Source organism: Biomphalaria glabrata, chromosome 1 (genome assembly GCF_947242115.1).
Source record: "Biomphalaria glabrata chromosome 1, xgBioGlab47.1, whole genome shotgun sequence".
Lineage (NCBI taxonomy): Eukaryota > Metazoa > Mollusca > Gastropoda > Planorbidae > Biomphalaria > Biomphalaria glabrata.
In genome coordinates, this window is record NC_074711.1 from 59615269 (window position 1) to 59641605 (window position 26337).

General features: G+C 36.7%; 1 protein-coding gene across 2 annotated transcripts in view; it reads right to left on the bottom strand.

Annotated features, from left to right (window-relative positions):
* Window positions 1-380: 380 nt before the first annotated feature.
* Window positions 381-26337, bottom strand: part of LOC106077798 (angiotensin-converting enzyme-like) — a 41017-nt gene continuing 15060 nt past the window's right edge. For both annotated transcript variants that reach the window (XM_056005078.1, XM_056005079.1), the window contains exons 6-14: window positions 25917-26108; window positions 18703-18800; window positions 16534-16706; window positions 15636-15760; window positions 14224-14322; window positions 6966-7110; window positions 4221-4319; window positions 2827-2949; window positions 381-746 (exon numbers count right to left, since the gene is read on the bottom strand). In XM_056005078.1, coding sequence (XP_055861053.1) covers window positions 563-746; window positions 2827-2949; window positions 4221-4319; window positions 6966-7110; window positions 14224-14322; window positions 15636-15760; window positions 16534-16706; window positions 18703-18800; window positions 25917-26108 — 1238 coding nt within the window. In that variant the 3' untranslated portion in view covers window positions 381-562. The remainder of the gene's footprint in view (window positions 747-2826; window positions 2950-4220; window positions 4320-6965; window positions 7111-14223; window positions 14323-15635; window positions 15761-16533; window positions 16707-18702; window positions 18801-25916; window positions 26109-26337) is intronic.

Here is a 26337-nt window from a genome sequence, read left to right on the forward strand (position 1 = left end):
CGTGGAGTCTGAGGCACCCTGACCGCACTTCCCCGTGGTGGAGGCTGTCAAGGCCCGAGCAAGCTATTATAGCACAGTGCAGGACAGGCCATTGTCCTGTTGGCTCATATTTCTCGCGGCTATGGCCAAATTTTGATTTACGGTGCCCCCGCTGAGGGGAAGAAGAGGAAACCGTACCTCATATTCTGTTTGACAGGGCTGGGAAACCCAAAATTCTCGACCTGTATGGTGACATTTATGCACCACGCAAGACAGCAGGGTTTCTGTCCAGGGCTTTGCAAGAGAGGATTTAAGCCTCTCAAGCCCTCACTCAAATGGAGTTTGATGATGGTGATGATGATTATGATTTGTTAAGCAAAGTAAATAACAACACAAGAACATGGGGTTTCATTGACTTTATTTTGACTTGCATTTCAATTTTCTAGTAAGTGTCGTGTCTATGTCAATTAAGTTTCATGTCTAGGTCGATTAAGTATCGTGTCTATGCCAAAGTAATATGTCTTTACTTGTCTCGTAGAGTCTAATGTACTGCTCATCAATAATTGTGTCGGCTGCTGTAATTTTAATTATTATTGAGTGGACAATTCGTCTCCCATCCGACCTTTTCTTGACCAATTTCTTTTTTTAGGAACTCCATCAAAGGTTTGAAGTAATCCATCAGAGGCTGAGTGTCATATGCCTTCTTACCAGTCAATATTTCCAAAGTTTCAGGCCAAGGCTTGGATGTTCCAAGCTTTAACATCTTACTAAGTACAACAAATACAAAATAAAATAAATACAATAGATCAGAAAGAGTGTTTGTGTATGTATGTATCTTTTGCTCACTGTCGAAAGATCCACCAATGTCATATTTTAGGTTAGCAATGCAAAGTACAAAACAGGTTTTACAATTTAAGAATAAATATCTGAAGCTTTGAGCTAAAAATTACCCTACAAACACAATTCTACCTCAACCTATACAAAATAAACCTTTGCAGGGCTAATATGCTACTGACGTGATAATGTTGCTTGGTAGGCTTACCGAACACTTTTATCCTTCATGTAAATAACTCATTTCATTTAATAAGTAACTTTAACTTCACTCTTTTTTTGTGTGTTTACGTAAAGGATAGAATAGGATCACGTGTCTGTCGCTTTTTTGTTGACACTTTATGTATAAGAACGAATGTATCTCGACTATGTATATGTGGTCTGTTTTATATTTTTTTGTATGACACACATTTCTTAAATTTAATTGTCTTAACCTACTTTGTTGGTTTTTAGTAATAGGCCTACATTGAAGTAAAACAAAATTGAAACTAAATCAATTAGATTTTAATACCGCTTCTTTGTTCTGCCCTCGTGTCTGTCTTGACCTCTAAATTAACATAATTGCATAACCAATCAACTTATTTCTACAACCAATCAGATAATTTTCTGTCAAGCGTTATAAGTGTGATCACTACGTCATTGGAAAAACCAGGCGACCTAGATTTAAATTTCAACCTCGACCTAAGTTATTACTTAATAACTATGAAGTAAAATAATATGCTTGACAATAATACGTGACAATATATAATATATAGTTCGTCCATGGTGGTTCGATGATGACCACCTTCGTCATCCAGGGGGCTAAGGGCTTTGCACTGGGGTTTTATGCCTCCTTGTGTGGCTGGTGAGACATATGTGAGCCCGGAATATTCGGCTGCACACTGGGCAGGTTATTTCAGCTGGAGCTAGTGTCGTGGGCCATGCTTTTCTTCTCTGGCGTTTTTTCTTCTGCCAGCTTTGTTCTCTTTTCCTCAGCAAATATATATATATATATATATATATATATATATATATATATATATCGACAATTTGGATACTTATTTTGATTTTTAAAATATATTAAAATATATGTGAACCATTAGTAACTTTTGGAATACAAAATACATATCTTAGTATTTAAAAAAACAACTTTACTCCAACTATCTGTATATTGAATATTTTGGAATAAAGTAAATATCTAGTTATCTTTCTTTACATTGCCGACTAAAACTTCACCCATTTCTTTAAAAGTCAATTTTATATACGTCTTATATGATTTATATTTTAATAGACCATTATTACAGTAAAACTATTGACATTTTTAACTATTTAAACAAATGGTTTTATGCACACACAAAAAAGCATTTTCACGCCAAATTTGTAAAATGCTGACTCTCGTGAAATAGTATTTTAACTACCTTTTGTAGTTGAGAAATCTTAACGTAACAGACGGATGAACGGATGAACTACACAACACAGAACTTAGCTTCTATTTTTTCTGGGTCCGATAAAAACTTTGATAAATCAAAAACACAATTTTGATCAAAGTAATACAATTTTAAATAACAACAACTATAAATTTAAACTAAGCAATAAATTTGTAAACCATTAAAACATTACTAATATTCCTTGGATAAATAATTTGTATTAGATTTAAGGAATAACATCCATACACCAATGTGGATTTATCAATAAATTTAAGAATGTTAGATCTAAGAAGTGTTAATACCCTAAGCTATTGTTTGTATTTTCAAGTTGGCATAGCGGTATTTCTCACTCTTGTGCCCAAATAAAAGGTGTCTTACTTCGTTACCTACCTAACTGGCCTCAATAGGCATGAATGACCTAACTAGCCTCAATAGGCATGAATGACCTAACTAGCCTCAATAGGCATGAATGACCTAACTAGCCTCAATAGGCATGAATGACCTAACTAGCCTCAATAGGCATGGATCACCTAACTAGCCTCATTAGGCATGAATGACCTAACTAGCCTCAATATGCATGAATTATATTTATACAAGGAATCAAACTAACCTCAGTTTTTTGCCAATGGCATTACTTTTAGAAATATCACATCTGTGTAGAGGTCCTTCGTAGCCAGATATGTCACACAACGCTTTATAAAATTGGAACTGTAAAATATAGCCTACGAACACTCTGTTGAAAAAAACAACAACAGAAGTACAAAGGTGATTTTGCTTTTAATTACTACAAGAGTTTTAAATGTATAAAGCAAAATGAATTTTTTAGAAGATGTTTCACCAAGGTGTATTTGTATGAAAACAAAACGTCTTTCAATTATAATTTTAAAAAATGTTCCTTTACAGGAGGCTTGTAAGATGGTTTTTATCAGCTAAACTTAGCAAGCTACTAAAAATCATGAAATCTTATCATCAATCAGCTTTTCTAATTTTTAGCGGTCCCCGAAAGGGGAAAAGACGCTGGTAGTGTTGTATGGAATGTCTTTCCGTCCGTCCGTCCCGTTTGGGTCTCGTATACTAGAAAAGATAGTGAAAATTCAACATCATAATATTTTAGACCATTCAAAGTTCTGATGAAACGGCTATTTTTTTTTTCTGAATGTAAAAAAATCTAATTTTTAAAATCACTTATGCAAGCAGTTTTTTCATAAAAATACACCACTTTTAGAATTATTCACTATTAATAGTAACAAACACGTGAGGCTCTTTATTAGGGGAGATAATGGCTTAACGCAAATGTTGTATTCTTGAGGAATAAGAGATTGACCCTTTACAAAACAATTAGATATTAGATATTAATTATAAGACATCAGTACGACCAGGTTCACATCTAAATTCACATTCACTTTCACCTATCCTTTGGGCCGCTGAGGTACCACACAAGATCTGTCAACTTTTTTTTCTTCATTATTTTCTGTCATTTGTCTTTGATAGAATTTCATTCTGAAAATGGGAGCACTGCTATGTTTACCTACCTGGGTGGACCACTTCGAGGGCCGATTTTCAGTTTTTGTTTACACGTACTGTCTTTGTAACCTTATTTAGATGTAGATATTACTAGCCGATATTACCCAGTTTGGGTTATTTCCTATGTAGTGGATTGGATCTATGTCAAAATTGGCTAATGTTCTTTTCAATTTGTTTTTTCATTCACCATGAAAATCAAGGTAGATTGTGAAACTGGGTTTTTCCGTTAAGCCGATACATTAATACAAAATATCAAATACTCTGATAAGGGTTTATCCGATTTGTTCAAAAGTTTCGTTCCTTAATAGAGATAAATGTGGCTTTTTTAAAATATTATTTTGGGGTCCTCCGGTTATGGGTGGGCCATTACATATACACTACAGTGTCCGCCAGGATCTAAGGAACATATATGCAGAGTTTTATAGACTTTGTTCAATCCGTATTGATTTCTATGAGGGACATACATACATACATACATACTTTAAGTATGACGTATGCGATGAAATCCAAGATGCAGCTCCTGGATCAAAGTCATCCGATGATCTTTTTGCAGGAGGATAAATACCTTGATACTGACACCTGTTTAATAACATAAAATAAACAAATTTAGGAACATAATAAAAGACTCCGAAGTACTATACAATAGCTACAGTAGTGAAGATGAGCACAACTGATGTAATATTGTTGGGTCGCAATATAAAATTTGTGTTCTTGACCCATCGTGTTAAATGCTTTGTGTGTTTTTCTTAAATTATTATCAGATCCTCTTGTGGATGTTCAATAAAGCTAACATAATTATGTTAACCAATATAATTATAAAAAGTGAATTTTATTTTTCATGGTTCATATCTTCCCCCAACCATCACAAGATGTTTTTTTAATTATCAAGAGCTTAGAACAACAAATCACAAGTAGATCTACAAGAAGAATTAGCATTATGTAAGGTTCCTGGATCGACTTGTCGGAAATCCACTTATATCCTTTTGGTTACCTTTATCCATTGGTGGTGCTTAGATCACATGTGGTCCGCATGCCAGACAAACGACCTCTGTGTGGAGTTGTGTGCAGGAAAGCGCTCCCATGGAGGCCAATACAAGCGCTATAAAGACACTCTCAAGAGCTCCTTCAAGGAATGCGATATCGACATTCACGCCAGGGAAGCACTAGCTCTCGATCGCTCCTTATGGCGTGAAGCTGTGAGTCTCGGAGTCTCAAGATATGAAGCAAGAAGCGTGGCCAGGGCGAAAGAGCGCAGAACCAACAAAAAGCTGAGAGAACAAGCAGGCCTATCTGCAATTGAACCAACCCACCCATGCCACGTATGCGGCCGGCTTTTTACAGTCATCTTCGAGTCTATAGGAAATGAGAAAATGCTCATCTTCGACCACAAAGGAGGAGCTGTATATATATTATGTATTATGATGCCTTGATCTTAAAAAAAATAAAAAAAATTTATAGAATGTTAACGAAGAATTGAATGATGATGAGATTTGTGTTTGATTGATTTAAAACTTGTTAAATCTATCGCATGTATAGAGTAATGTTGAAAGTCGTTCAGTCTGTCACAGACCTGCATTACAGCCTAAAATTCTCGAGCTCAAGGTAACTGACCTCAGTAGCCTCATTATGCCATATGGGTAATAATGTCCGGATGCCGGATAGCACAACGACAGGAGCCTGGTATTGCCGAAGGGTTGAATAGTACTACGTTAAGAGCAGGACAGAGCTTGACGCTAGACACAACTACGTTAGGAGTCGGGGAGGGGCAAGGGGCTAGATATAGATTCCTCAGGAGTCGGGTATGGCAGAGGGGCAAGATATTAGGCAGCAAAAGAACAACCAACTACTATTCTCTGCCATTTATACATATATATATAAAGTAGAAAGTAAGGCGTTTGTATGTATGTTACGAATAGAAATCAAATCGTTTGACCAATCTTGATAAAACTTGGCAGAAATGTTCCTTGTTAACTAACTTAGACCGTAGTGTTTTGTAGCCCTAAAACAAACTTGAGACCCTCAAAAAAAAAAGTTGACCAACTCTATGAAAGCATTATAGCTTCATCGATCTAGGCTATGTTTACCATATTTACATGATAAGATCGAAAGAATCTAGATCTAATTTTAGAATTTACACTTTGCGCAGATAGTTTTTTACTTTGACATATGAAAATACAAAATATAATCATCGATTTTATTATTTAATAAAATTAACCTTAAAATTTAGGTTTCAAATGCATTTTTACATTAATTCGTTCCTTATATCTGCGAGTTTAGAATTGCTGACGAACATTCTTTCATTAGACATTACGCGAAATGTTATTCTCTCTAATTCTAGGTCTAAAACTCTATTTCAACTCTAAGATGATAGAATTTCTCTTCGAAAAGATAGTTTTATAATTAAACACATGAACATATTAATTATAGTTCATTCATTTCATATTTTAATCAAGTTAACATTCAAATTTGTTTTTCCAAAGCATTTTTACATAGATCTTCATTCCATCGCCATTGTTTTCATAAAAAATTAAAATTCAGGTCAATTAGCTATTTTTAGCTCCGTTCGTAATATTTTTTTATTCATGAATTCATGCATTCGCTTTACTTATAACATTATTATTTTCTTTAATTGTTTCTAATGTACTATATCAGTGACTACATCAGCAGTACGCAAGTTAAGACTCGCGGGCAGCGGGTAATATCTGTCTAGTATATATATATATATATATATATATATATATATATATATATATATATATATATATATATATATATATATATATATATATATTTACCAGTGCTTATTCTAACGGACATTATAATGATATCACTTGACGTCAAATAGAATTTTAAAGCTATTTTAATGCAATAAAAAAATTACAACGCAAGGTTAAATGACGAAATATTAAAACAAATCCAGTCTGTGAGAAAATGTAAATGCCACGCGTATTAGTTCGCTTACTCCATGTAGTTCAGGAGTATGACTTCTATGGTTCGGATGAGAGGCAAAAGTTCTGACTTCTTCAGTATTTATCTTGCTATCTTTTATTTAAAATAATATCTAAACTAAAATCGATTTTATTTTATTTCGTTAGGCCAATTTTAGCATTTTTCTGAATTATATAAAATAATGAATTCTCCAATTCCCTCAAGATCTGTTAAAGACTTTTTTGACAGATTATTTCTACTGCACAGTATAGTACATTTATTATTAATTACATTTACCTTAAGTTCCACCACTCTTTATTGTATTTATCTTGAGTTGTTTCCCCTCGAAACACTTGGTAACGCCATTTTTCAGCCAAGTAACCGAATGGAAGAAAGGAAATGATCTTCAGGGCCATAGTCATCAAGCTGTTTAGTTCAAGTTCTGATGGAGAAAGCAATAGAGTCTAGAAAACGGCGAAGTAAATAAAAGTAAGGTCTAGTAAACAACACTGTTACCTTCAGTGTTTTCTTGTTTTATTTTAGCCCAATCCATATTACTAACAAACTCTTCATGGGATTAGGACACCATCATAGGTAGAACCTGGACACGAACAAAAGGGGTTCAACTTTTTTTTCCTAGAAAAGTGACAATGTACATTACATCTTTGGGATATGAATTACTAGCTCATTGTGTATACAGTTAAAACCGTGGTAATTCTTATAATCGTCCCGAGACATGACGTTAAACTGCGCTCCTCTTTCCTTAGCACTTTTGGAGCTCAAAAGTGCCCTACTTCTTTTCTATCATTGTGTCTGCCTCCTCTTTTCCTAAGTCTGCCTTCATTGATCATCACACTGTCTCCTTAACTTTAAATTCTCACTACGTCCTAGACCAGTCCGTTTGCCGTGGACTGCGACGGGTAAGGGGGGATAAAGAGATCCTGGTGTTTGAGTGGTGGCTATCTGAGGATAAACCACAACAACACAATACTTTGGCTCCAAGTTCCCCTAGACCTGAGACCCAGATGGCCCGCTCTGGGTCAACCGGCTGGTCATGCCGAGCTACCAGCATAGGTCGTCGACCTATGCTGGAGGGCGGTGGCTGGAGGGTCAATCAGGGAGCTGCTGTATCGGACACATGTCCGATGTAGCAGCTGACTGAGTATAGCACCTGTGTAGCCCTGGCGGGCTCATTCTGGACATCCGAATGGCCCGTCCCCTTGTTGGACTCGATGGCGGGTGGGGAGCACAGGTGCCGAATTAACCAAAATATATATGGACAAAAAAACACACACAAAACTACTTGCCCCAGACCTATGTCTGGGCAAGAAACGACGAATTGACGATAAAAAAGAGGAGGTCCCAAAAAGCTGTGCCACCTGGCCATCATTTCTGGTGGTTAGATGCACAGAGGAGGGAAAAAGCCTGACCAAATTGAGCCCTTTTATTATCTATAAGGGACTCAAGTCAGTAGTGGGAGAGCCCAAGAGTGTGTCTAAGCTACACAAAAACAATGGAACTCCTTGTAGAAGTAGACAGCAAGACACACTCTGATGGGCTTTTAAGATGCAGAAGACTCTGTGAACTCCAAGTGGAAGTCATGCCACACAAGAGTCTGAACACCAGCAGAGGTGTAATCAGCTCTAGGGACCTACTGGAATGTTCCGAGAAGGAAATAGTGGAGGGCATTGAAGGAGTCACCCATGCCTGGCGCATTACCAGGCGCAGGGAGGGTGAGGAGGTCAAAACCGCCACTATTATCCTCACATTCGGAACTAGGACACCGCCAGAGTATGTGAAGGCAGGATACCTACGAGTTCCAGTGAGGCCCTACATACCTAACCCCATGAGGTGCTTTAAGTGCCAGGGTTATGGACACGGCGCGGCAGTCTGTAAGAGGAACACTGTGTGTGCCAGATGTGCTGGAGAGGGTCATGAGGACAAGGGCTGCACAGCCCAGTTCAAATGCCCAAACTGTCAAGCTGGCCACTCAGCCTACTCCAAGGACTGCCCTGTGTGGAAACAGGAGGTTGCCGTGCAGGAGTACAAGGCAAGAAACGGATGTACCTTTAGCCAGGCGAAATCGGCTGTACTGGCCCTACCCAAGGGCCAATTCGGCTTGACAAAGACCTACGCCCAGGCTGTTGCTAAGAAAGGAAGATCCATAGCCACACAGACGGACACATTGACCCCACCACCCCCTCCTCCTCCCCCAACTCAGAAGAAAACACCGCCAAAGAACACACCTCTGAAGAAACAAGAAAGCCCTGTTGTCATGCTAAAGAACAGGTTCTCTGTGCTCGCTGATGAGAGCATGGAGACTGAGCAGCATGTCAAAACCAATACTCCGGGAGAACCCGGAGACATCATGTCTGACACAGGTTCTCCTCAGAGAACCCAGCCAGACACCCCAACCTCTACTGAGTTAGAGGTTGACCAACTCCCTAAAGGGAGAAATCAAAGCGGAGAGGATGCCCGAGGTGAGAGAGGAGGAAATAACCTCCGCTCTAACCAGAGGGATCTCCCCTCTCCAGAGAGAAAGACTTCCCCCAAAAGGGGGTTGTCCTCCTCTCCATCCAAATCCAAGAATAAAAATACCAAGGTCACTGGAATAAAGGGAAACCCCTCCGGGGGCCTCCCAAGGCCAAATAGCTCCAAGTAGGTCATCTAGAATAAGCCATGGATTCCAGAATTGTACAGTGGAATTGTAGAGGCCTCAAGGCCAATTACGAGGAAATGCAGCTACTGATGGACTCTGAGACTCCTGTAGCTGTCTGCTTACAGGAAACATTTCTAAAAGATTACATCAGCTTCCGAAGCTACCGTGCTTACACCAAGAATGTTGAGGATGCAGAGAGAGCATCAGGTGGAGTCTGTATCCTTGTGAAGGATAGCATCCCCCATGAGAGGGTAGAACGACTGGCTGCATTTATAAAGAATCCTTCCCAGGAAAACCTAAAGCTATTCAGGATAGCTAGAGCTAAGGCTAGACAAACCATACGGTCAGCCAAAAGGAATTCCTGGAGAAGTTTTGTCGGCAGTCTCGATGCCAAAACTTCTGCTAGAGCGGTTTGGAAGGCAGTAAGGCGAATCAAAGGGAAAGAATCAAATGCAATAGGGCATTTGAAAAACCAAGGACGAACTGTCACGTCCCCCAGAGAAATAGCTGACTGCCTTGCATCCTCAATAGCAGAAAAATCATCCACTGCACACTACACGCCAGAGTTCCAAAAAGTCAAAACCAGGGAGGAAAGACACCCCATTGATTTCAGGTCAGAGAACAATGAAGACTACAACAAACCGTTCTCGCTTGAGGAACTGAGGGAATCGCTGGACAAGTCACATGATACAGCGCCTGGAGAAGACGAAATCCATTACCAGTTCCTCAAGCACCTTCCCGAACCCTCATTGGCAGTCCTACTAGGGGTCTATAACTGTGTGTGGCAAACAGGCGCTTTCCCAAACAGCTGGAGGAAAGCCACAGTTATACCGATACCTAAACCGGGAAGAGACGGCTCTGACCCAGCTAACTATCGACCAATAGCACTAACAAGCTGCATCTGCAAAACCATGGAAAGAATGATTAACAGTAGGCTGGTCTGGTACCTGGAAAGGAATAAAGTGATCTCAAACTACCAGTGCGGATTCCGGCAGGGGCGGACAACAACTGACCACCTGGTAAGGCTGGAAGCTTATATTAGAAATGCATTACTCAGAAGAGAACATCTAGTAGCTGTATTCTTCGATATAGAAAAGGCCTATGACACAACCTGGAAACATGGCATTCTACGTGACCTGGCGCTTATGGGGCTTAAGGGACACCTCCCCCGTTTTGTGGAGGAATTCCTGAAAGATCGAAAATTTCAGGTCCGAGTGGGCAACTCCGCTTCTGACACTCATGACCAGGAAATGGGTGTACCCCAGGGCAGCATTCTGTCAGTCACCCTGTTCAACATTAAAATAAATAGCATCATAAATGCGCTGTCCCCTGGCATAGAGTGCTCTTTGTATGTCATTCTTACTTATGGGAAAAACATGAACACCTTAGAAAGGAAATTACAGTTATGTTTAAACAAAATTCAGGGTTGGGCAAACTATAATGGTTTCAAATTCTCTGACTCCAAAACAGTTAGTATGCATTTTTGTAATCTAAGGGGGCTCCACCCAGACCCTGAACTATTTATACTCAAAAAGAAGATCCCTGTCTTGAAAACTACAAAATTTTTAGGCCTCACCTTAGATTCCAAATTTAATTTTCTCCCCCACATTAAGGAACTTAAGAAGAAATGCCAAAAGTCATTAAACATACTAAGAGTACTCAGCCATACGGACTGGGGAGCTGACAGAGATACCTTGCTGCTGCTCTATCGGAGTCTAATTCGATCCAAGCTAGACTACGGATCCATAATATATGGAGCAGCAAGGAAGTCGTACCTAAAAATACTGGAACCAATACAAAATGCTGCCCTGCGTCTCTGTCTCGGCGCGTTTCGTACATCACCTATCCCAAGTCTCCATGTGGAGGCTGGAGAACTCCCCATGGATATAAGAATGAAAAAGCTTGCAATGCAGTATATAGTCAAGCTAAAATCCAACCCCACAAACCCTGCTTTTGACTCCATATTTAACCCCACAGAGGTAGAATTATACAATCGAAGGCCTAACGTCATACAGCCGTTGGGCCTTCGAATGAGAGAACCCATCCAAAATTTAACCCCACCCATTGACCAAATCTCTAAAATAGAAACCCCTCAGAATCCTCCTTGGCTAATGAATAAACCTAAACTAAATTTATCCCTCCTTAATTTCAAAAAAGAAAATACAGACTCAAGCATACTACAAGTCCACTTTAGGGAACTGCAGGAGAGCTACGGAGATTGTGGCACCATCTACACAGACGGATCCAAAATGGAGGGAAAGGTCGCGTGTGCCTGCTCCTTTCGGAACAAAACAATCTCCCGTAGACTCCCCGATGGCTGCTCCATCTTTACGGCCGAATTGCATGCAATATTGCTTGCACTTATGGCCGTAAAAGCATCAGAAAGGAGTAAATTTATAATCTGCTCCGACTCCAAATCTGCATTGCAAGCTTTGGGGCGGATGAAGACTGACATCCCATTGGTACATAAGAGCCTGAAGCTGTTGGACCTAATAACAGCCGACCGTAGGGATGTCACCTTCATCTGGGTCCCCTCCCATGTTGGCATTGAGGGAAACGAAGCCGCAGACAGAGAAGCAAAGAGAGCCCTAAATCATGCGGTGTCAGGAACCCAAATTCCCTACTCGGACCTGAGACAAAGTATTGCCTCTGCCACCTATCGAGAGTGGCAGAACCGATGGGAGGCTGAGACTCACAGTAAACTCAGGCAGATTGTGGCGGATGTCAGGTGGCGGCCCACATCTAAGGGTCTGACAAGGCGTGGTAGCACAACCATGTCCAGACTTAGGATTGGCCACACCTACATCACGCACTCTTTTGTACTGAAGAGAGAGGAGCCCCCACTTTGCGAGTACTGTGACTCTCGCCTCACCGTGGAACATATCCTCGTTGATTGCCCCAGATACCAGGATGTCAGGGCGAAACATTTTAGAGCCACTAATCTAAAAACACTATTTAATAATGTCGACCCTGGGAAGGTACTGGGCTTTATTCGGGAAGTGGGGCTATCTACGAAGATCTGATTTCTGAATTTGTGAACATGCACTATTTACATCAGATTTTTACCAAATATTTAAATTTTTACTACCTTTACTATTTTAACTGTGAATAGACCTTAATTTTAATTATATGACTGTATAGAATCTGGCCCTTGTTGTTTAGAGAGAGAGTAGTCCTTAAGGGACTGCAGGCACGACATGGCCTAAATTGTGCCGATGTGCCTCAAATCAACAAATCAAATCAATTCTTATAATTGGTTACTATGTGTGGTCAACCGTGACACACGGTCAAGTGTTGGGTACCTGGGAGTTAAGGGACTTTCGGGAAGTCACGAGTGTGTTGTAAACAGTTCAAAACAAGAAGAAGGATGTCATCTAGTGTGTTGTAAACAGTTGAAAACAAGAAGAAGGATGTCATCTAGTGGATTTGTTTTGTATATAATGTTAGCATTGTACATAGGTTACAATTAAATACTTAACAATTAAAGGCACCTTACAATTAAAGGAACTTGTTTCTTCTCAATCATCTTGCAAATTAATTAGGCATTTTTACACACAAGGGGTATTTCCGTAAGAGACTTAACTTCGTTGCTGTATTCAGTAAAGAGTTAAATAAAAATACAAACAAACAAAAACATAAACATTTTTGTGCGCAGTCTTATTAACTGGAATGGAGAAGCTGTTTAGGGGAAGCTCAATGAAAAGTCTCCTTGCAAAATTGAAAAGCTGCTCTCTCTCTCTCTCTCTCTCTCTCTCTCTCACACACACACACACACACAAATACAATGAGATAATAAAAGACCACCTACAGCTTTCTAAAGGAGTAATTGATTTTAATATAATCGAACTCAAAGAACGGTCAGAATAAATTTGAAGGAATGTGTCATGCTATTCTGAGGCGAGCGGTGCATTATAAAGCTGTCCGTCAGTGGTTCAAACTTTTTTACAAACTTATATCAACTCACTTTGTCTGTCTGTCTGTCTGTCTGTCTGTTAAAAAAGTTACATCTTCTCGGATCAAGTTGAAACTTTGATGTCTTCATTGACGTAGACTGTATATGAATCAATTTTTTTTTATTAAAATTAATCAATAAGTCAATTTATTACTGGTTATTAATTATTTTGTTTGATACCATCACGGCAAACTAATCCTTCAGTATTTACAGATGTGGGGTTTTACTTGTACACATTATTTCTCAAACACCCATTCTCGGATCAAATAGAAACTTGAAACACGTAGACACATGAAACATTTATTGTACCTAAACAAAAAAACATGAAATCCATTTGAAAATTAACCAAATGATTATTGATTTTGTTTGATATCGAAATTGAGAAAAAACTTCTACATTCCTAAAGGATATAGTTGTAAGTGCAGAGTTCTTCTCCTTGGAAAACATTTTTAAAAGACTTTTAATATCTTTGCTGCTTGTATTCATGTCGTTCTGTAACTGATGGTACAAAGAAATGTGTGCTTTGTTAAACTCTTGAAATTACAAGAAGGAGATGGGTTCTGGGCACATTGGTTTGTGGGTAGAAGAAAGTTTCATTGGGGAAATACACTAAGTACTTTTGTTTGAAGTGTGAAGAGGGCCTTCTCATTGTGATAAATCTGTTGAATAAGGCACGATACTTCTTTGCTCCTCTTGCCTTATCAAATTAAGTCTGTAATTCTAAATGTTTAACAGTCGTGTGAAACGTAAATGTTTTAAAAATCATAAATTTGATAAACAAAATTTAATAATTAAAAGAAAAGAGTCTATAACTATAATAAGTTTAGTAATATGGAGATCAAACAATGTTTTATTTTTTTCCTGAAAACTAGACTATCAATATGACATTCAGATAAGTTAACTTGAACGCCGAAATGATGTTGAGGATAAATTTAAATACTTACCTTTGTTATCAATGACTTCCTTCAATAAACCAATACTTTGTAGATAATGAGGTGAATTTACTGACAATAGCATGGCTTCTCCCAAAGCCATTTCGAAACCTGAAGCATTTTAAATAGTTATAATAAGCATTTTTATAATTATTAGCATCTTCAAACTCCATTGCAGTGAGTGCTCAATCCTCATTTTTAAAAGCCCTGGACAGAAACACTGCGTTTTGCGTAGTTCATACATGTCACCATACAGGCCTAGAATTTTTGGTTTCCCAGAAGTGTTGAGGGTTAGGGTCCTTAAGCGTATGTCTGGGGCCGTTGTACACTAGGGGGGAAGGCGTTGAAAATGTCTGTGGGTGGACATGTCAGCTTTCTCAGCTAGTGTAGTGGCATGATGCATTCAAGACTGCTTCTGGATTTTTCTTTTGCTTCTGCAATCATCCACTATTTTTTTTTAATCTTGGAGGTACCACCATTTTGTACCACTCATTAGAAATTGTCATTTAGAGCTGTGCAAAAGCATTTGGAACCCTAAGGCCAGCAAACGCGAACAAGAGCTCCTTTCTACCGGCCAGAATAAACAGCACACACCTCGCTTTCGGCATTCTTCCTTAAGGGGGTGAGACTCGGGATTGAACTCAAAGTTTGGTTTTGCGTTCACTTCCGGTGGACACGGATACTCAGGACTCGCGGACTAGAGACGCAGCCGAAGGCCGCACCTCGTCGCCCCAGTAATTTTCCTTTGATCTATTAGGCTAACCGTGCGGGACACGCTATTTATGTAACGGCCACTTGAGGGACGGCGCCTGGAAGTTGACAGATCGCTGTAGGAGCTCTTTTACATTCCCGCACAGTGCAATGAGGTTGCTCTGACAACCTCGTGTAACGCTCAAAGGAGACTAGTAGGTCTCGTTCCCTTCTGATATTTTGTTGACCTATATTAGCCATTAATTCAGATGCATTTACTGGGCTTGTTCCTATGAAAACAAAAAAGCAGGAATCAATTATAAACACTTGCATTTAACTGTCGATTTTTTTAATTCTGATCTCATCCAATCTACCAATCCTATAACCCTAACCGTAATTATTTCAAGAAGTCAAGGGAGAGGACTCTACAAACGTAGGAAAGGACCATGGATGTTTTTACTGACTTTGCAAACACAGTGAAGCCTTTGGTTCACTTCATTTAGAGGTTCACATTTCTTTTCTGCTAAACTTTCAAGGTGTGGCTCTAGGTCCACACGACATCAGATAGAATCGAGAAAGCCTCCAATTCGATGTTCTCTAGACTCCTTTTTTATTTCCTATTCGTTTGGGCGGGAAATAGACTTCTCTTTATCAACACATGGTGCGCCATGTCGTGCAGTGCACAGGGCAGACATTTAACATATATTGACCGCAGACTATTTCAATTGACTTACTTGGATTAGGGTCTTCTTGCAACACAAATGGTTGATCAGCAAATTGAAGAGTGTATTGAATAAAAGCCATCAACTTGTAAGCTGTTAAGAGGTCACTAAATTTAACAGTAGCGCACATCTGCATTCTATGTGTTTGGATAAAAAACAAAATGGAATATTATATATACACCAGTTTAGAAAGAGCATAGAAGGGGCAACAGTAAGAGATGTACGAATAGTATCACTCGAACACAGCTACCATCTCTTAAAGGGATTTTTAATGAAAGATGCCTTTCCAAAACACACGAATCTTAAAGCCAACCTGCACCCAATAAACCACTGTTACATCATATCTGAATGAAGTGGTCGTCTCCTTTCCATTCGGACTAAAACAGAACGATTTAAAAACTCATTTATCTCACTTTCGGTCAGAGTGTTACTAAGATCATTTGTCGTCATCGAGAAGTAGATAGAAGTCTAAATTCATAGAAAGCTGGTTGTGTGTATGCATTTCTTGTTTGAATGTTGTTTGTATTTGCATCTATATTCTTACTGTTACAGTGTTACGCTGAGATGGTCAATTGTACTCAATCTGAATTTCCATTCGATTGGACAAATAAAAATTATCTTATCTTATCTTATCTTATCCATTTCCCCTTCCCAGGCTCATGATGGGATTTTTTTTTTTTTAGAAATCGCAAATTTAGTAAAAATAGCTTCTTAGATTGATCTCTCTCTCTCTCTCTCTCTCTCTCTCTCTCTCTCTTATATATATATATTTATACATCTATCTTATACATATAAGATTTAATAGTACATGGACATACATTTTTACCATTATAAAATCAAAGTTATGCAACCTTTGATATTTTCAATTTAAAATCGATTGCCACATAAATAGAAAGACTGTTAAAGTTACCTGACATCTTTACCATTTCTAAAGCCCCAGTATGTATTTCGACAATTAAATTGGGGTACATCAGTCGGCTTTTCAAACACCGATTTCTCCCAAAATTCTTTTGGCATTGGTTTAAGATCCAGTGATTGGTAAAATTGGTCGGCAGTTTGAATCATCTTTAAAACGGTGTAGTTCTGCAAATGTGTATGTTAAAATATAATCACAGAAATGATCCTTACTATAATGAAAATAATAAGGCCTGTCTTCAAGCCCTAATATTCATGAGGAATGCAGTATTCCCCGTGGCTATGCAGTCCCTGCTGTGACCTGCATATTTAGCCACATTCAGGGCAAGCATAATCATTGTCCACCGATGGTCGAGAAAGATTTTTTTTTCGCCGTCTGCGTCTGTCCTCGGCAGCGGATTTACTTTTGGTCTCGTCTAATGTATATCCCGCGGCCTTAGTGAGTGACATCCAGCTGTCTCGTTCTGAAGTAGCATGCAACCAGCTCTCTTCTTTGACAGCTATGTTGGCGCCTAAGCTGGTCTTTGAAGCGTTTCCGTAAGGCGCCTCTATTACGTTGACCACTTTTTTAGCTCACCAAAAAGGACTACTTTTGGAATATGTTCGTCCCCCATACGAGATACGTGCCCTGCCCAGCGTAATTGTCCGACCATAAAAAGTCCCTCTATACTGTCCATACCGGCGATCCTTACTATAATAACAAAAACACATATTTGGTCTAGGAGTAAGTCCATTGAAGAACGATCACAGTAACATACTTTCTATTAACAAAAACCTCAACATAAACATTCTATCTGAAAGATGATGAAGAAAGCCTGATAGCAGATACACTTCACGGATAGAGGCTTCAATAAACTTCCAGTTAATAACACAATCTTAGTTATTATAATAGTGATACACATACATCACAGGTAGGAAGAATCACTGGCTCATTTAGTTGCTTAGCTCTACGTAGTTTGACAGTTTGCTAAATTGCTTAACATGCAAGACATAATTAAGACTTGACAAGGCCCTAGCTTTTTTATTTTTTACAATTCCTCTATTCAAGTCAAAACTTCATGGAACCGAGAACCTGGACGCTCCTTATTTCAAAAACGGCTCCAACGAATTTCCTAGAAATTAATGTATAATGCTGAAGAAATAATTACTAGCTCCAGGGCAACATGGGGGAAACTCTAATTTGACTGTTATAATTTTTCAGTAAAAAGTACATAAATGAAGATTTGGCTAGAGACCTAGACCTAGACCCAACATAGGTTTTGAAAATACTATCGCGTTCTTGAAAGAACTATCGCGTTAGAGAATTTCCGCATGCAAGGCTTTATTAATTAAAAGGAGTTCAATAAAATTTAATGTTCAGGAAATTGTTACGCATGTCTTCTAAGTCTCGATCTAAAGGCCCAATAATGGAATATTATAAAGTGTAGAAGATGTATACCTTCGCTTAACCAGGATTCTTTTTCGAGGGGGAGGGGGGTCGGGACGGGGACGGGGCAGGGAACAAAATGTTCCATTGTTGTTTTTTTTTGTAATCTAACATTTATTCGTAATGAAGAGAAAAACATGAACAAAAACATGGCGGCTAGTACCCGGCCGTTGTTATCTGAGTTGTTTATTACATTGAAAGGTGCGAAAAGTTTATTAATAATTTGTTTATGCTTTGTTAATATATCTATCTAAATCTTAGATTACATTTAAATTCTAGACCTAGAAGTAGATTTAGATCAGGGGTTCTCAACCTGTGGGTCGCGACCCCTTTAGGGGTCGATTGACGATTTGCCAGGGGTGGTCTAAGACCATCGTAATATGGATTGTTTTTGTCTATTCTTCTATTGCTGCATGTGTGTGTGCGTGGGGGGGGGGGTTTCTGCAGAGTGGGGGATCGTAAAAGGGGTCGTCGAGCATAAAAGGTTGAGAACAGCTGATCTAGATAAAGACTAGATTTTTAGAGTTCTAAATCAGAAGTCTAGTTCTAGATCTAGATGTCCATATAATGAAAGTACCAATACATAATTGCACAATTATGCATAGTCCGCTGACCGAATGGGTAACATCGTTTGTACAAGCAGCTGCCGTGTCAAAATCACGAGCTATAGCTTATGTTGCCTATACAAACACAGTTTACGTCTAGGTTTAAAGAAACAAGCAGAAGAGTAATATTTACCTGTTTAACCATTTCATCAGTCAGATCCAACGTAGTTAAACTGGGATAAGGAATGAACTCATTTTCTAAATAATTCCAATTGATAGCCAATTGATCTCCTGTTGATCATAATGATAAAAAAACAAAAATAAGTAATTTGTATCTTCCTTGAGAGTTATAGAGAGCAGAGACGAGTCTATTTCGATGTCCAATAATCATTTCACTGATTATCTACGGTTTGGTGTTCATGTGAAATTTACCACCTCGAATAGGGTTTGTTGGACTAGTCCGTTTCGTTTCTTTGATTAAAAAGTATTGGGCCGGAAGTCGCTTTTTTCCCTATATATCTTTGTATTTTTAAGTTCTCTTTTTAAATTAAACTGACATTATTATGCTATAATTTTAAGTGTACCTGATAGAGAAAAAAATTCTGCAAAAAAATACGGGTAGTTGAGATATAACCCGATAGATGCTATAAATAGAAAAGACCTGAAACTAGCGCGTGAAACTACACATTTACAATACTTTATTTGATGAGTATTTTACCCAAGATCTGTGTTGTTTTTTTAGGACGCTTATTTCATGTACCCTTATTTTCCGATACACAATTTCATACACAAAATAATTGTTGAAAAAAAATGTAGTGATTTTAAACTTTAAATGATTACTTAAAAAGGTGTTACTCTAATCAATTTTGAATATTATTTTGTTATGAATGTCACTGTTTATTTTGTGTCTGTTCTAGTTTCTTAAATTTTTCTTGAGTAAAGGGGTCGTTTTTCTCCTAATGGGTATACCTGATTTCTCCAAGCAGCCTTAGTAAAATATTGGTCCTAAATAATGCTATGTTTATAAACGAAAAATCGTATGGCTGCATTATGATGAATGTACGTGTTAGTTCAATATATTTTATATTACTAGGTAACTATAAATTACCACATAAATAGAGGTAAGTTTATTTTTTATTCTGTTAGATAAAGTCATATGGCAAAATTTTGCTTATATCCTAATTCTAAAAAGGAATAATAATAGAATTATACAGTAAAAATAATCACTAAGTTTTTTAAAAATAGTTTTGAAAGTCTAACTGAATTTGTGTTTTTGCAGATGTACACAAGCTACACTATGAGTCAGTCCATCTCTTCTAATTGTTTAGAAATGAGTGTAAAAATGTAGGCTTCGATATTTTTAGCCTGAATTTAAGAAGTTACAAACATCAAACAACTAATATATTGCCTCTTCCATAAAACTTTGTACTTAAAAAATACATTTATCCAATGCTCGAAATCCTGCTTGTATACTTAGGCCCTATTTAAATCGATCCGGTATCAATGTATTAAGTAGCAATAACCCCGCAAAAAAAAATGAAAGAAGATTGAGATATACATATATTTTTGTGACGGTACGCACCGGTATGGGGTACCGGCACCTTTTTGCAATGTCGGGAAAAATGATTACTTTTCTTGTAATTCAACGTTAATTGTTAATTTATTATTAGTTGAAAGTTAGGCAATCTATCACTGAGTACCAGAGCATCTTTTTTATTTTTACAAAAAAAAAAAAAGCACTTTATATACTTTCAGCCGACATGCCGTATTATTAAAAGCACCTCTATGTGAACTTCTCAATCATCTAGAGTCTCAGACAGTCATTATTTTAGACTAGATTTAAGTAGAGTCTAGACCTAGATTTAGTAGGCCTATTATTATGAAAAAAAAAAAAAAAAATCAGTCATTATAGACATCATTCGCAATTTTATTATTAGGTCTAGGCATTGAAAAGTAAATCTATTAATAAAGTAAATAAACTATAATAGATCTAAGTCTAAGTACTAACTTATTAAATAAGTCATTATAAGTAGAAATATTATAATGAATATTGTATATATTTAGATTGACTAGATTATAGATAGATCTCTAGTTTAGTAGATTAAGTATAGAGTATAGTAAACGTATTACAGTATTATTAGATCTATGTCTTATGTCTATAGTATATCTAATAATTAAAAAAACTTTAGTCTTTATTAATATCTAGACTTTTTTCTAATAAAAACTGACTATAGGCATAGCATGGGCTAGACTCGGCAATCTAGTCTCAAGATAGAATCTATACTATTACTAGATCTATTCGATTTTTAGCGGCCCCCGTAAGGGGAAAAAGCCGCTATTAGGTTTGTGCAAAATGTCCGTCTGTCCGTCTGTCCGTCTGTCCGTCTGTCCGTCTGTCCGTCTGTCACACTCAGATCTCGAAAACTAGAAGAGATATGAAAAATATTATTTCATCATTAAATCCGGCTTGAAAAGTTTAGGTGCAACGGCTACTTTTGGTTTTCTAAAAGCAAACCGTTTAATTTATAAAATTAATTATGCAAGCGATTTTTTCATAAAAATACACCAATTCTAAAACAATTACGTAAATGTAAGGGAGGCAATGTTACAATATGCTAACAAAGATGGACAATTTTTGTGTATTTTCAGTATCACTAAGTCAAATATATTTTTAAAATGTACAGGAAATGTTTACAACAAATACAAATAATAGAAATAATAGTTAAAGACGTTTTTTCTGGTCAACTAGCTGCTAAAATTAAAAGAAAACATTTCTGTTTGTTTATAAAGGCTAATAATGCACTTTGTATGTAAATATCACGCACATTTTTTTAAATGGACTTTTTATGCAGCGATTTTCGTGCAGTAGCGTAACGTCGCAACATGATCAGGTGCTAAACCAATTCCTTAAACTTTTTTTAAAAATCAGATTTTATTTATTTTTTGTTTAGTGCCCCCATCCGAATAAAAGAAGCTTATTTTTGTGCGTTTTGTCTGTTGGTCGGTCTGTCCGTCACGATTAGATTTAAAAAACTAGAACTCTAAAAGCTATTGAAAATCTGATTTACCCTTTAATGTTCCTCCCATAACATCTCAATAGTTTTAAGTATCTAAAATTGATTGTTCCGGATTTTTTTGTGCAAAACTAATCAACGCCAACAAATGTTTGTTTGCTCTTCTAACTTATATTACATTTAATTTCCATGCTTAAACGTTGCAAAAACACATTATCAATAATATGTTGTTCCGTTTTTTATGTAAATAGCATATTAATGCTAAATCATAATCTCTATACTGACTTATATTTCATTAAGTGTAAAAATGTTCCGGATATTGTTTTATAAAATATGAATTATGCCTAATGATTGTTTGAAATCGCATAAGGCTTTTTAAAAAAGTAATTTACTAGAATTGATTACTGAAAATTACTTTTTAGACATTTAATTTTCTTGTAAAACATAACATAGAAGTTTTGTAATCGATAAAGAAAGTTCCGGATTTTGTTTCTTACAAATCGTCGCCAGAAATTTCCGAATTTATTTAAAAATCTACTAACGCCAAATAATTGTTTGAACTCCCTCTTCTAATTAATAAACAAATAATCTTCTCATTTACGAAATAATGTTTTTACGGATTTTTATGAAAAATATTTTAACTCACTACTCTCTTACAGTACATTTAACTTTCTACATAAAACATTAAAAAATCTAATTATCGTTAATATTATGTTCCGATTTTTAAGGAAAACAGAATCCAAACACCAAAGTAAGGTATGAAAATCTCTCCACGTGGCTGTAGTACATCTAATTTTTATACGAGACCATCCAAAAAATTTAATTAACGGTATTACATTTATCTGAAATTCTCTTTTTCTTTTACTATTTATACAAACATCCGGAACAATCTATTATATAAACTTTTCAATTGTGTTCATACCTAAAAATTATTGCGATGTTTTGAAACGTAAAATAAAGGTTAATCAATTTTTAATAACTTTTAGTTGTTTTTTTTATATCAAGATAACGGACAGACCGACTGACAGACAAAACGCAAAAACAATGTGGCTTTGATCCTTTTTAAATAATATCTATTAGAACTCAGTGCACCAATGTCTATGAACCCTCGTTAAATATCTCGTGTAAATAAAGACATTTTTTTTTATGGTACCGGTACTAGCCTATTGTGAGGTAATGGAATTTTTTTTCTTTGACGTCATATGAATGGACTCTTTAAATGTAATGTTAAAAGAACGCACTCGGTGCACCAATGTCTATTAACCCTCGAAAAAATTGCTTGTATTAATGAAAACATATTTTAGTCTAACTAAGCCGTGTGACGTAGTGTTTTTTTTTCCTTTGACGTCACATGGAATGAATTCTTTAAATGAAATGCTAAAAGAACGCACTCGGTGCACCAATGTCTATGAACACTCGAGAAATGGCTCGTGTTGATAAAGGTGATTTTTAGTCTAGCTAGGCCTTGTGACGTAGTGTTTTTTTTTTCTTTGACGTCATATGGAATGAATTCTTTAAATGAAATGCTTAAAGAACGCACTCGGTGCACCAAAGTATATGAACACTCGATAAATGGCTCTTATAGATAAAGGCGATTTTTAGTCTAGCTAGGCCGTGTGACGTAGTGTTTTTTTTTCCCTCTGACGTTATATGGAATTAATTCTTCAAATGAAATGAAAAAAGAACTCGGTATAGTAATGTTTATTAAGCCTCGTTATGTGACTCGCGTTTAAAAAAGGAATGATATCTTGATTTAGATCTAATCTAGATTTTTTAAACTAGATCTAGATTTTTATTACAGTATATCTAGATCTGGATTTATATTCTAATTAAAATTATTTTAGAGTCTAGATCTAGAATTTCTAGATCTAGTTTAGACTAAAATAGACTAGATTAAGATGTAGAATTTCAATTTCTAAACTTAAAGTGTAAAAAAAAGTGTAGATTTTCATTTCCAAACGTTTTGATCAATATTGTAATGTTTTAATATACTAAAACTAATCTACTATTTTTTTATTAAATTTAAATTTAAATTTACGGCAAATGAATCTTTGAAACATTATTACTTTTGACCATCGGATGGCTGCCTGGTCGTGCGGTTTGCGCGCTGGACTGTCGTTCAGATTTATGGATGGCCCAGGGTTCAAACCCTGCCCGCTCCCATCCCCCGTCGTCCTGCGGGAGGTTTGGACTAGGAAGTAATTATCTTCAACTCTGAAGGAACATCCGAAACGTGTAAAACATTTTATATCAAAATTAAATCACCTCTTGAATATTATTTGCGAATATGCAGATCCGACAGGGATCCGACTTCGACGGGGGCCGCCTCTGAGTTTGTGTAACACAAACTCTCTTTGTAATCTTGTTATATATAGATCTAGACTAGAATTAGATTATAGATCTAAATATATTAATGGAGAGATGATATGCGGTGTTAGCTAATAGCGTTGCACAAGAAACAAACCTAGGTTTTTCTAAACTCTAATACTTGGTATGTAATAGTAAAACAGCACCTACCTAAATAAATCGTAACTAGCAATCAAAAACCTATATTTATTGTAGTTTATATAGGTCTGTGGTTGTATTTTATATAGCCTTCGTAACTTCTTCTATAGAGAAATGACTTTTGTAATTTCTTTTACTGAAAATTGGGCTATTCGCGTCTGACACATATATAATTTTTATGTTCAGCAACAAACCCTATTTATTGTTAAAGAATAATTTTGTTTTCGAATTAAATAAGTTATTCAAATTCTTTAACAGAAATTCAGTTTTTTTTCCCTTCACCAAACAAGTTATTACAAGTTCTATTGATGCGAGTCGCTGCTTTAGTCTCTAGAGTTGCAAATTGTCCACAATCTAATGCCATTTTGTTTCGGTGTCTAGAAATTTCTTTTTTACAGTTAAAGTTTTTGTGGTAACTTAGAGGGTGATATTAAAGATTAGAACCCTAACCCTAACCCTAAATTATTGATATAATTTCATTCGGATGTTCTTTCTGAAAATATTGAAGCCTGCCTTGGTTTGACCACTTCGGGGGCCGATTTTGAGTTTGTGTTTCCACACAAACTGTCTTTTGTAACCTTGTTTTTAATAACTTGTAGTTTGGACTTAAACGAGAGATGTTTGATATGCATTTGCCATGAGCTCAAAGGAAAAGGATTTATGGGATTTGGAAAGAGAAGAGTTTTCCTAGATGAAAATATTCAAAATGATGATAGGATATTAGGTATATAATTTTGGAATGTAAAATAAAAATCGAATTGATAAAGCAGCAGTTCTGACCTTTTCAATGGCTTTGAGACCTATGTGCTCTTTATCAAAAAGTACTATATATGAATATTAAGAGAGAGAGAGAGAGAAAGTTCTCCGCAATAAGCTACCATAGCTCTCTTGACAATCTTTTGATTGAACTAAATAGGCCCGCTAATAGACATCTTGCCGCATATAGTAGGAAAGACGAAAAGGGCCAAATAAAATGTTTGTAAATGTTTGTAAATGTTTTGTTGTAAAATGTTTTACATATTTCGGATGTTCCTTCAAAGTTGAAGATAATTACTTCCTAGTCCAAACCTCCCGCAGGACGACGGGGGATGGGAGGGAGCAGGGTTTTAACCCTTGACCATCGATAAATCTCAACAACAGTCCAACGCGCAATCCGCACGACCAGGCACCCATCCAAATAAAAGGGGAACTAACTAGACCTACAATTTAACTGAATAGTAAATTACATGTAGAGAACTTAGCACACTTATCATATTTATCAGACGAATTGATCTCTTGAAGTAATTAAGAGAATTACTATTCGTTTTAAATTAGTTCTAATTAGCTTTTTCTCTTTAAAAAACTGCTTGCATAACTGATTTTAAAAATTAGATTTTTTGCTTTCAGAAAAAAAAAAAGTAGCCGTTGCATCAGAACTTTGAATGGTCTAAAATATTGTGATGTCGGATTTTCAATATCTTTTCTAGTTTACGAGATCTAAACGGGACAGACGGACAGACGGACAGACATTTCACACAAAACTAATAGCGTCTTTTCCACTTTAGGAGGCCGCTAAAAAACACAAACGATTATAACAATGTCATACCAACCTCATAACAACCTAATAAAACAATTTCAATCTTTCCCTCCTAACTAACGATACCAACGTTGATTCGACCCCATGAAATTAAATTAATTCTTGGTTTTATAAACTTTAATTTTTGTATATAAAAAAAGCATACACTCTTCTATAATTATATACCTAATATAACATTTTCTGATTACATACAAAAAAAGTTATTAAAGTTTAATTATAACAGGGTAATGAAACACAAGTGAGCATGAAATGAATAAGTCCATAGGAACGTGACAAATAATTACGAGAGAAACAGTTAAACAAGTAAATTACCGAGAATATGAGCTGGGATATGACCAGACGCTGGGAATTTGTCCTCTCCGTAAAGACGTTTCAGTTTACCCCGGACGTAGGCGTGGAGCTGCTCATAGAGAGGACGTATACCTTCGTAAAGTGTGTACATTTCATCTACAGGTTTGTCTGACACATAGTGCGATCGCATATAGGCACCCATGTCGTCATAGCCTTCAATAAGCAGAAAACAAAATTAAAGATTAATATATAAATGCTACAATATATATATATATATATATATATATATATATATATATGGCTCCTTCTGTCTCGGAAGAAAATGGATGCGCTCAGACGGTCACTGACTTTGAGACAGGGCAGAATCTGGAGTGACTGGAGCGGCAGAGTTTGACCTAGTTCGAGCATGTATACGTATCTGTCTTAGGGCTTGCTGACAGGA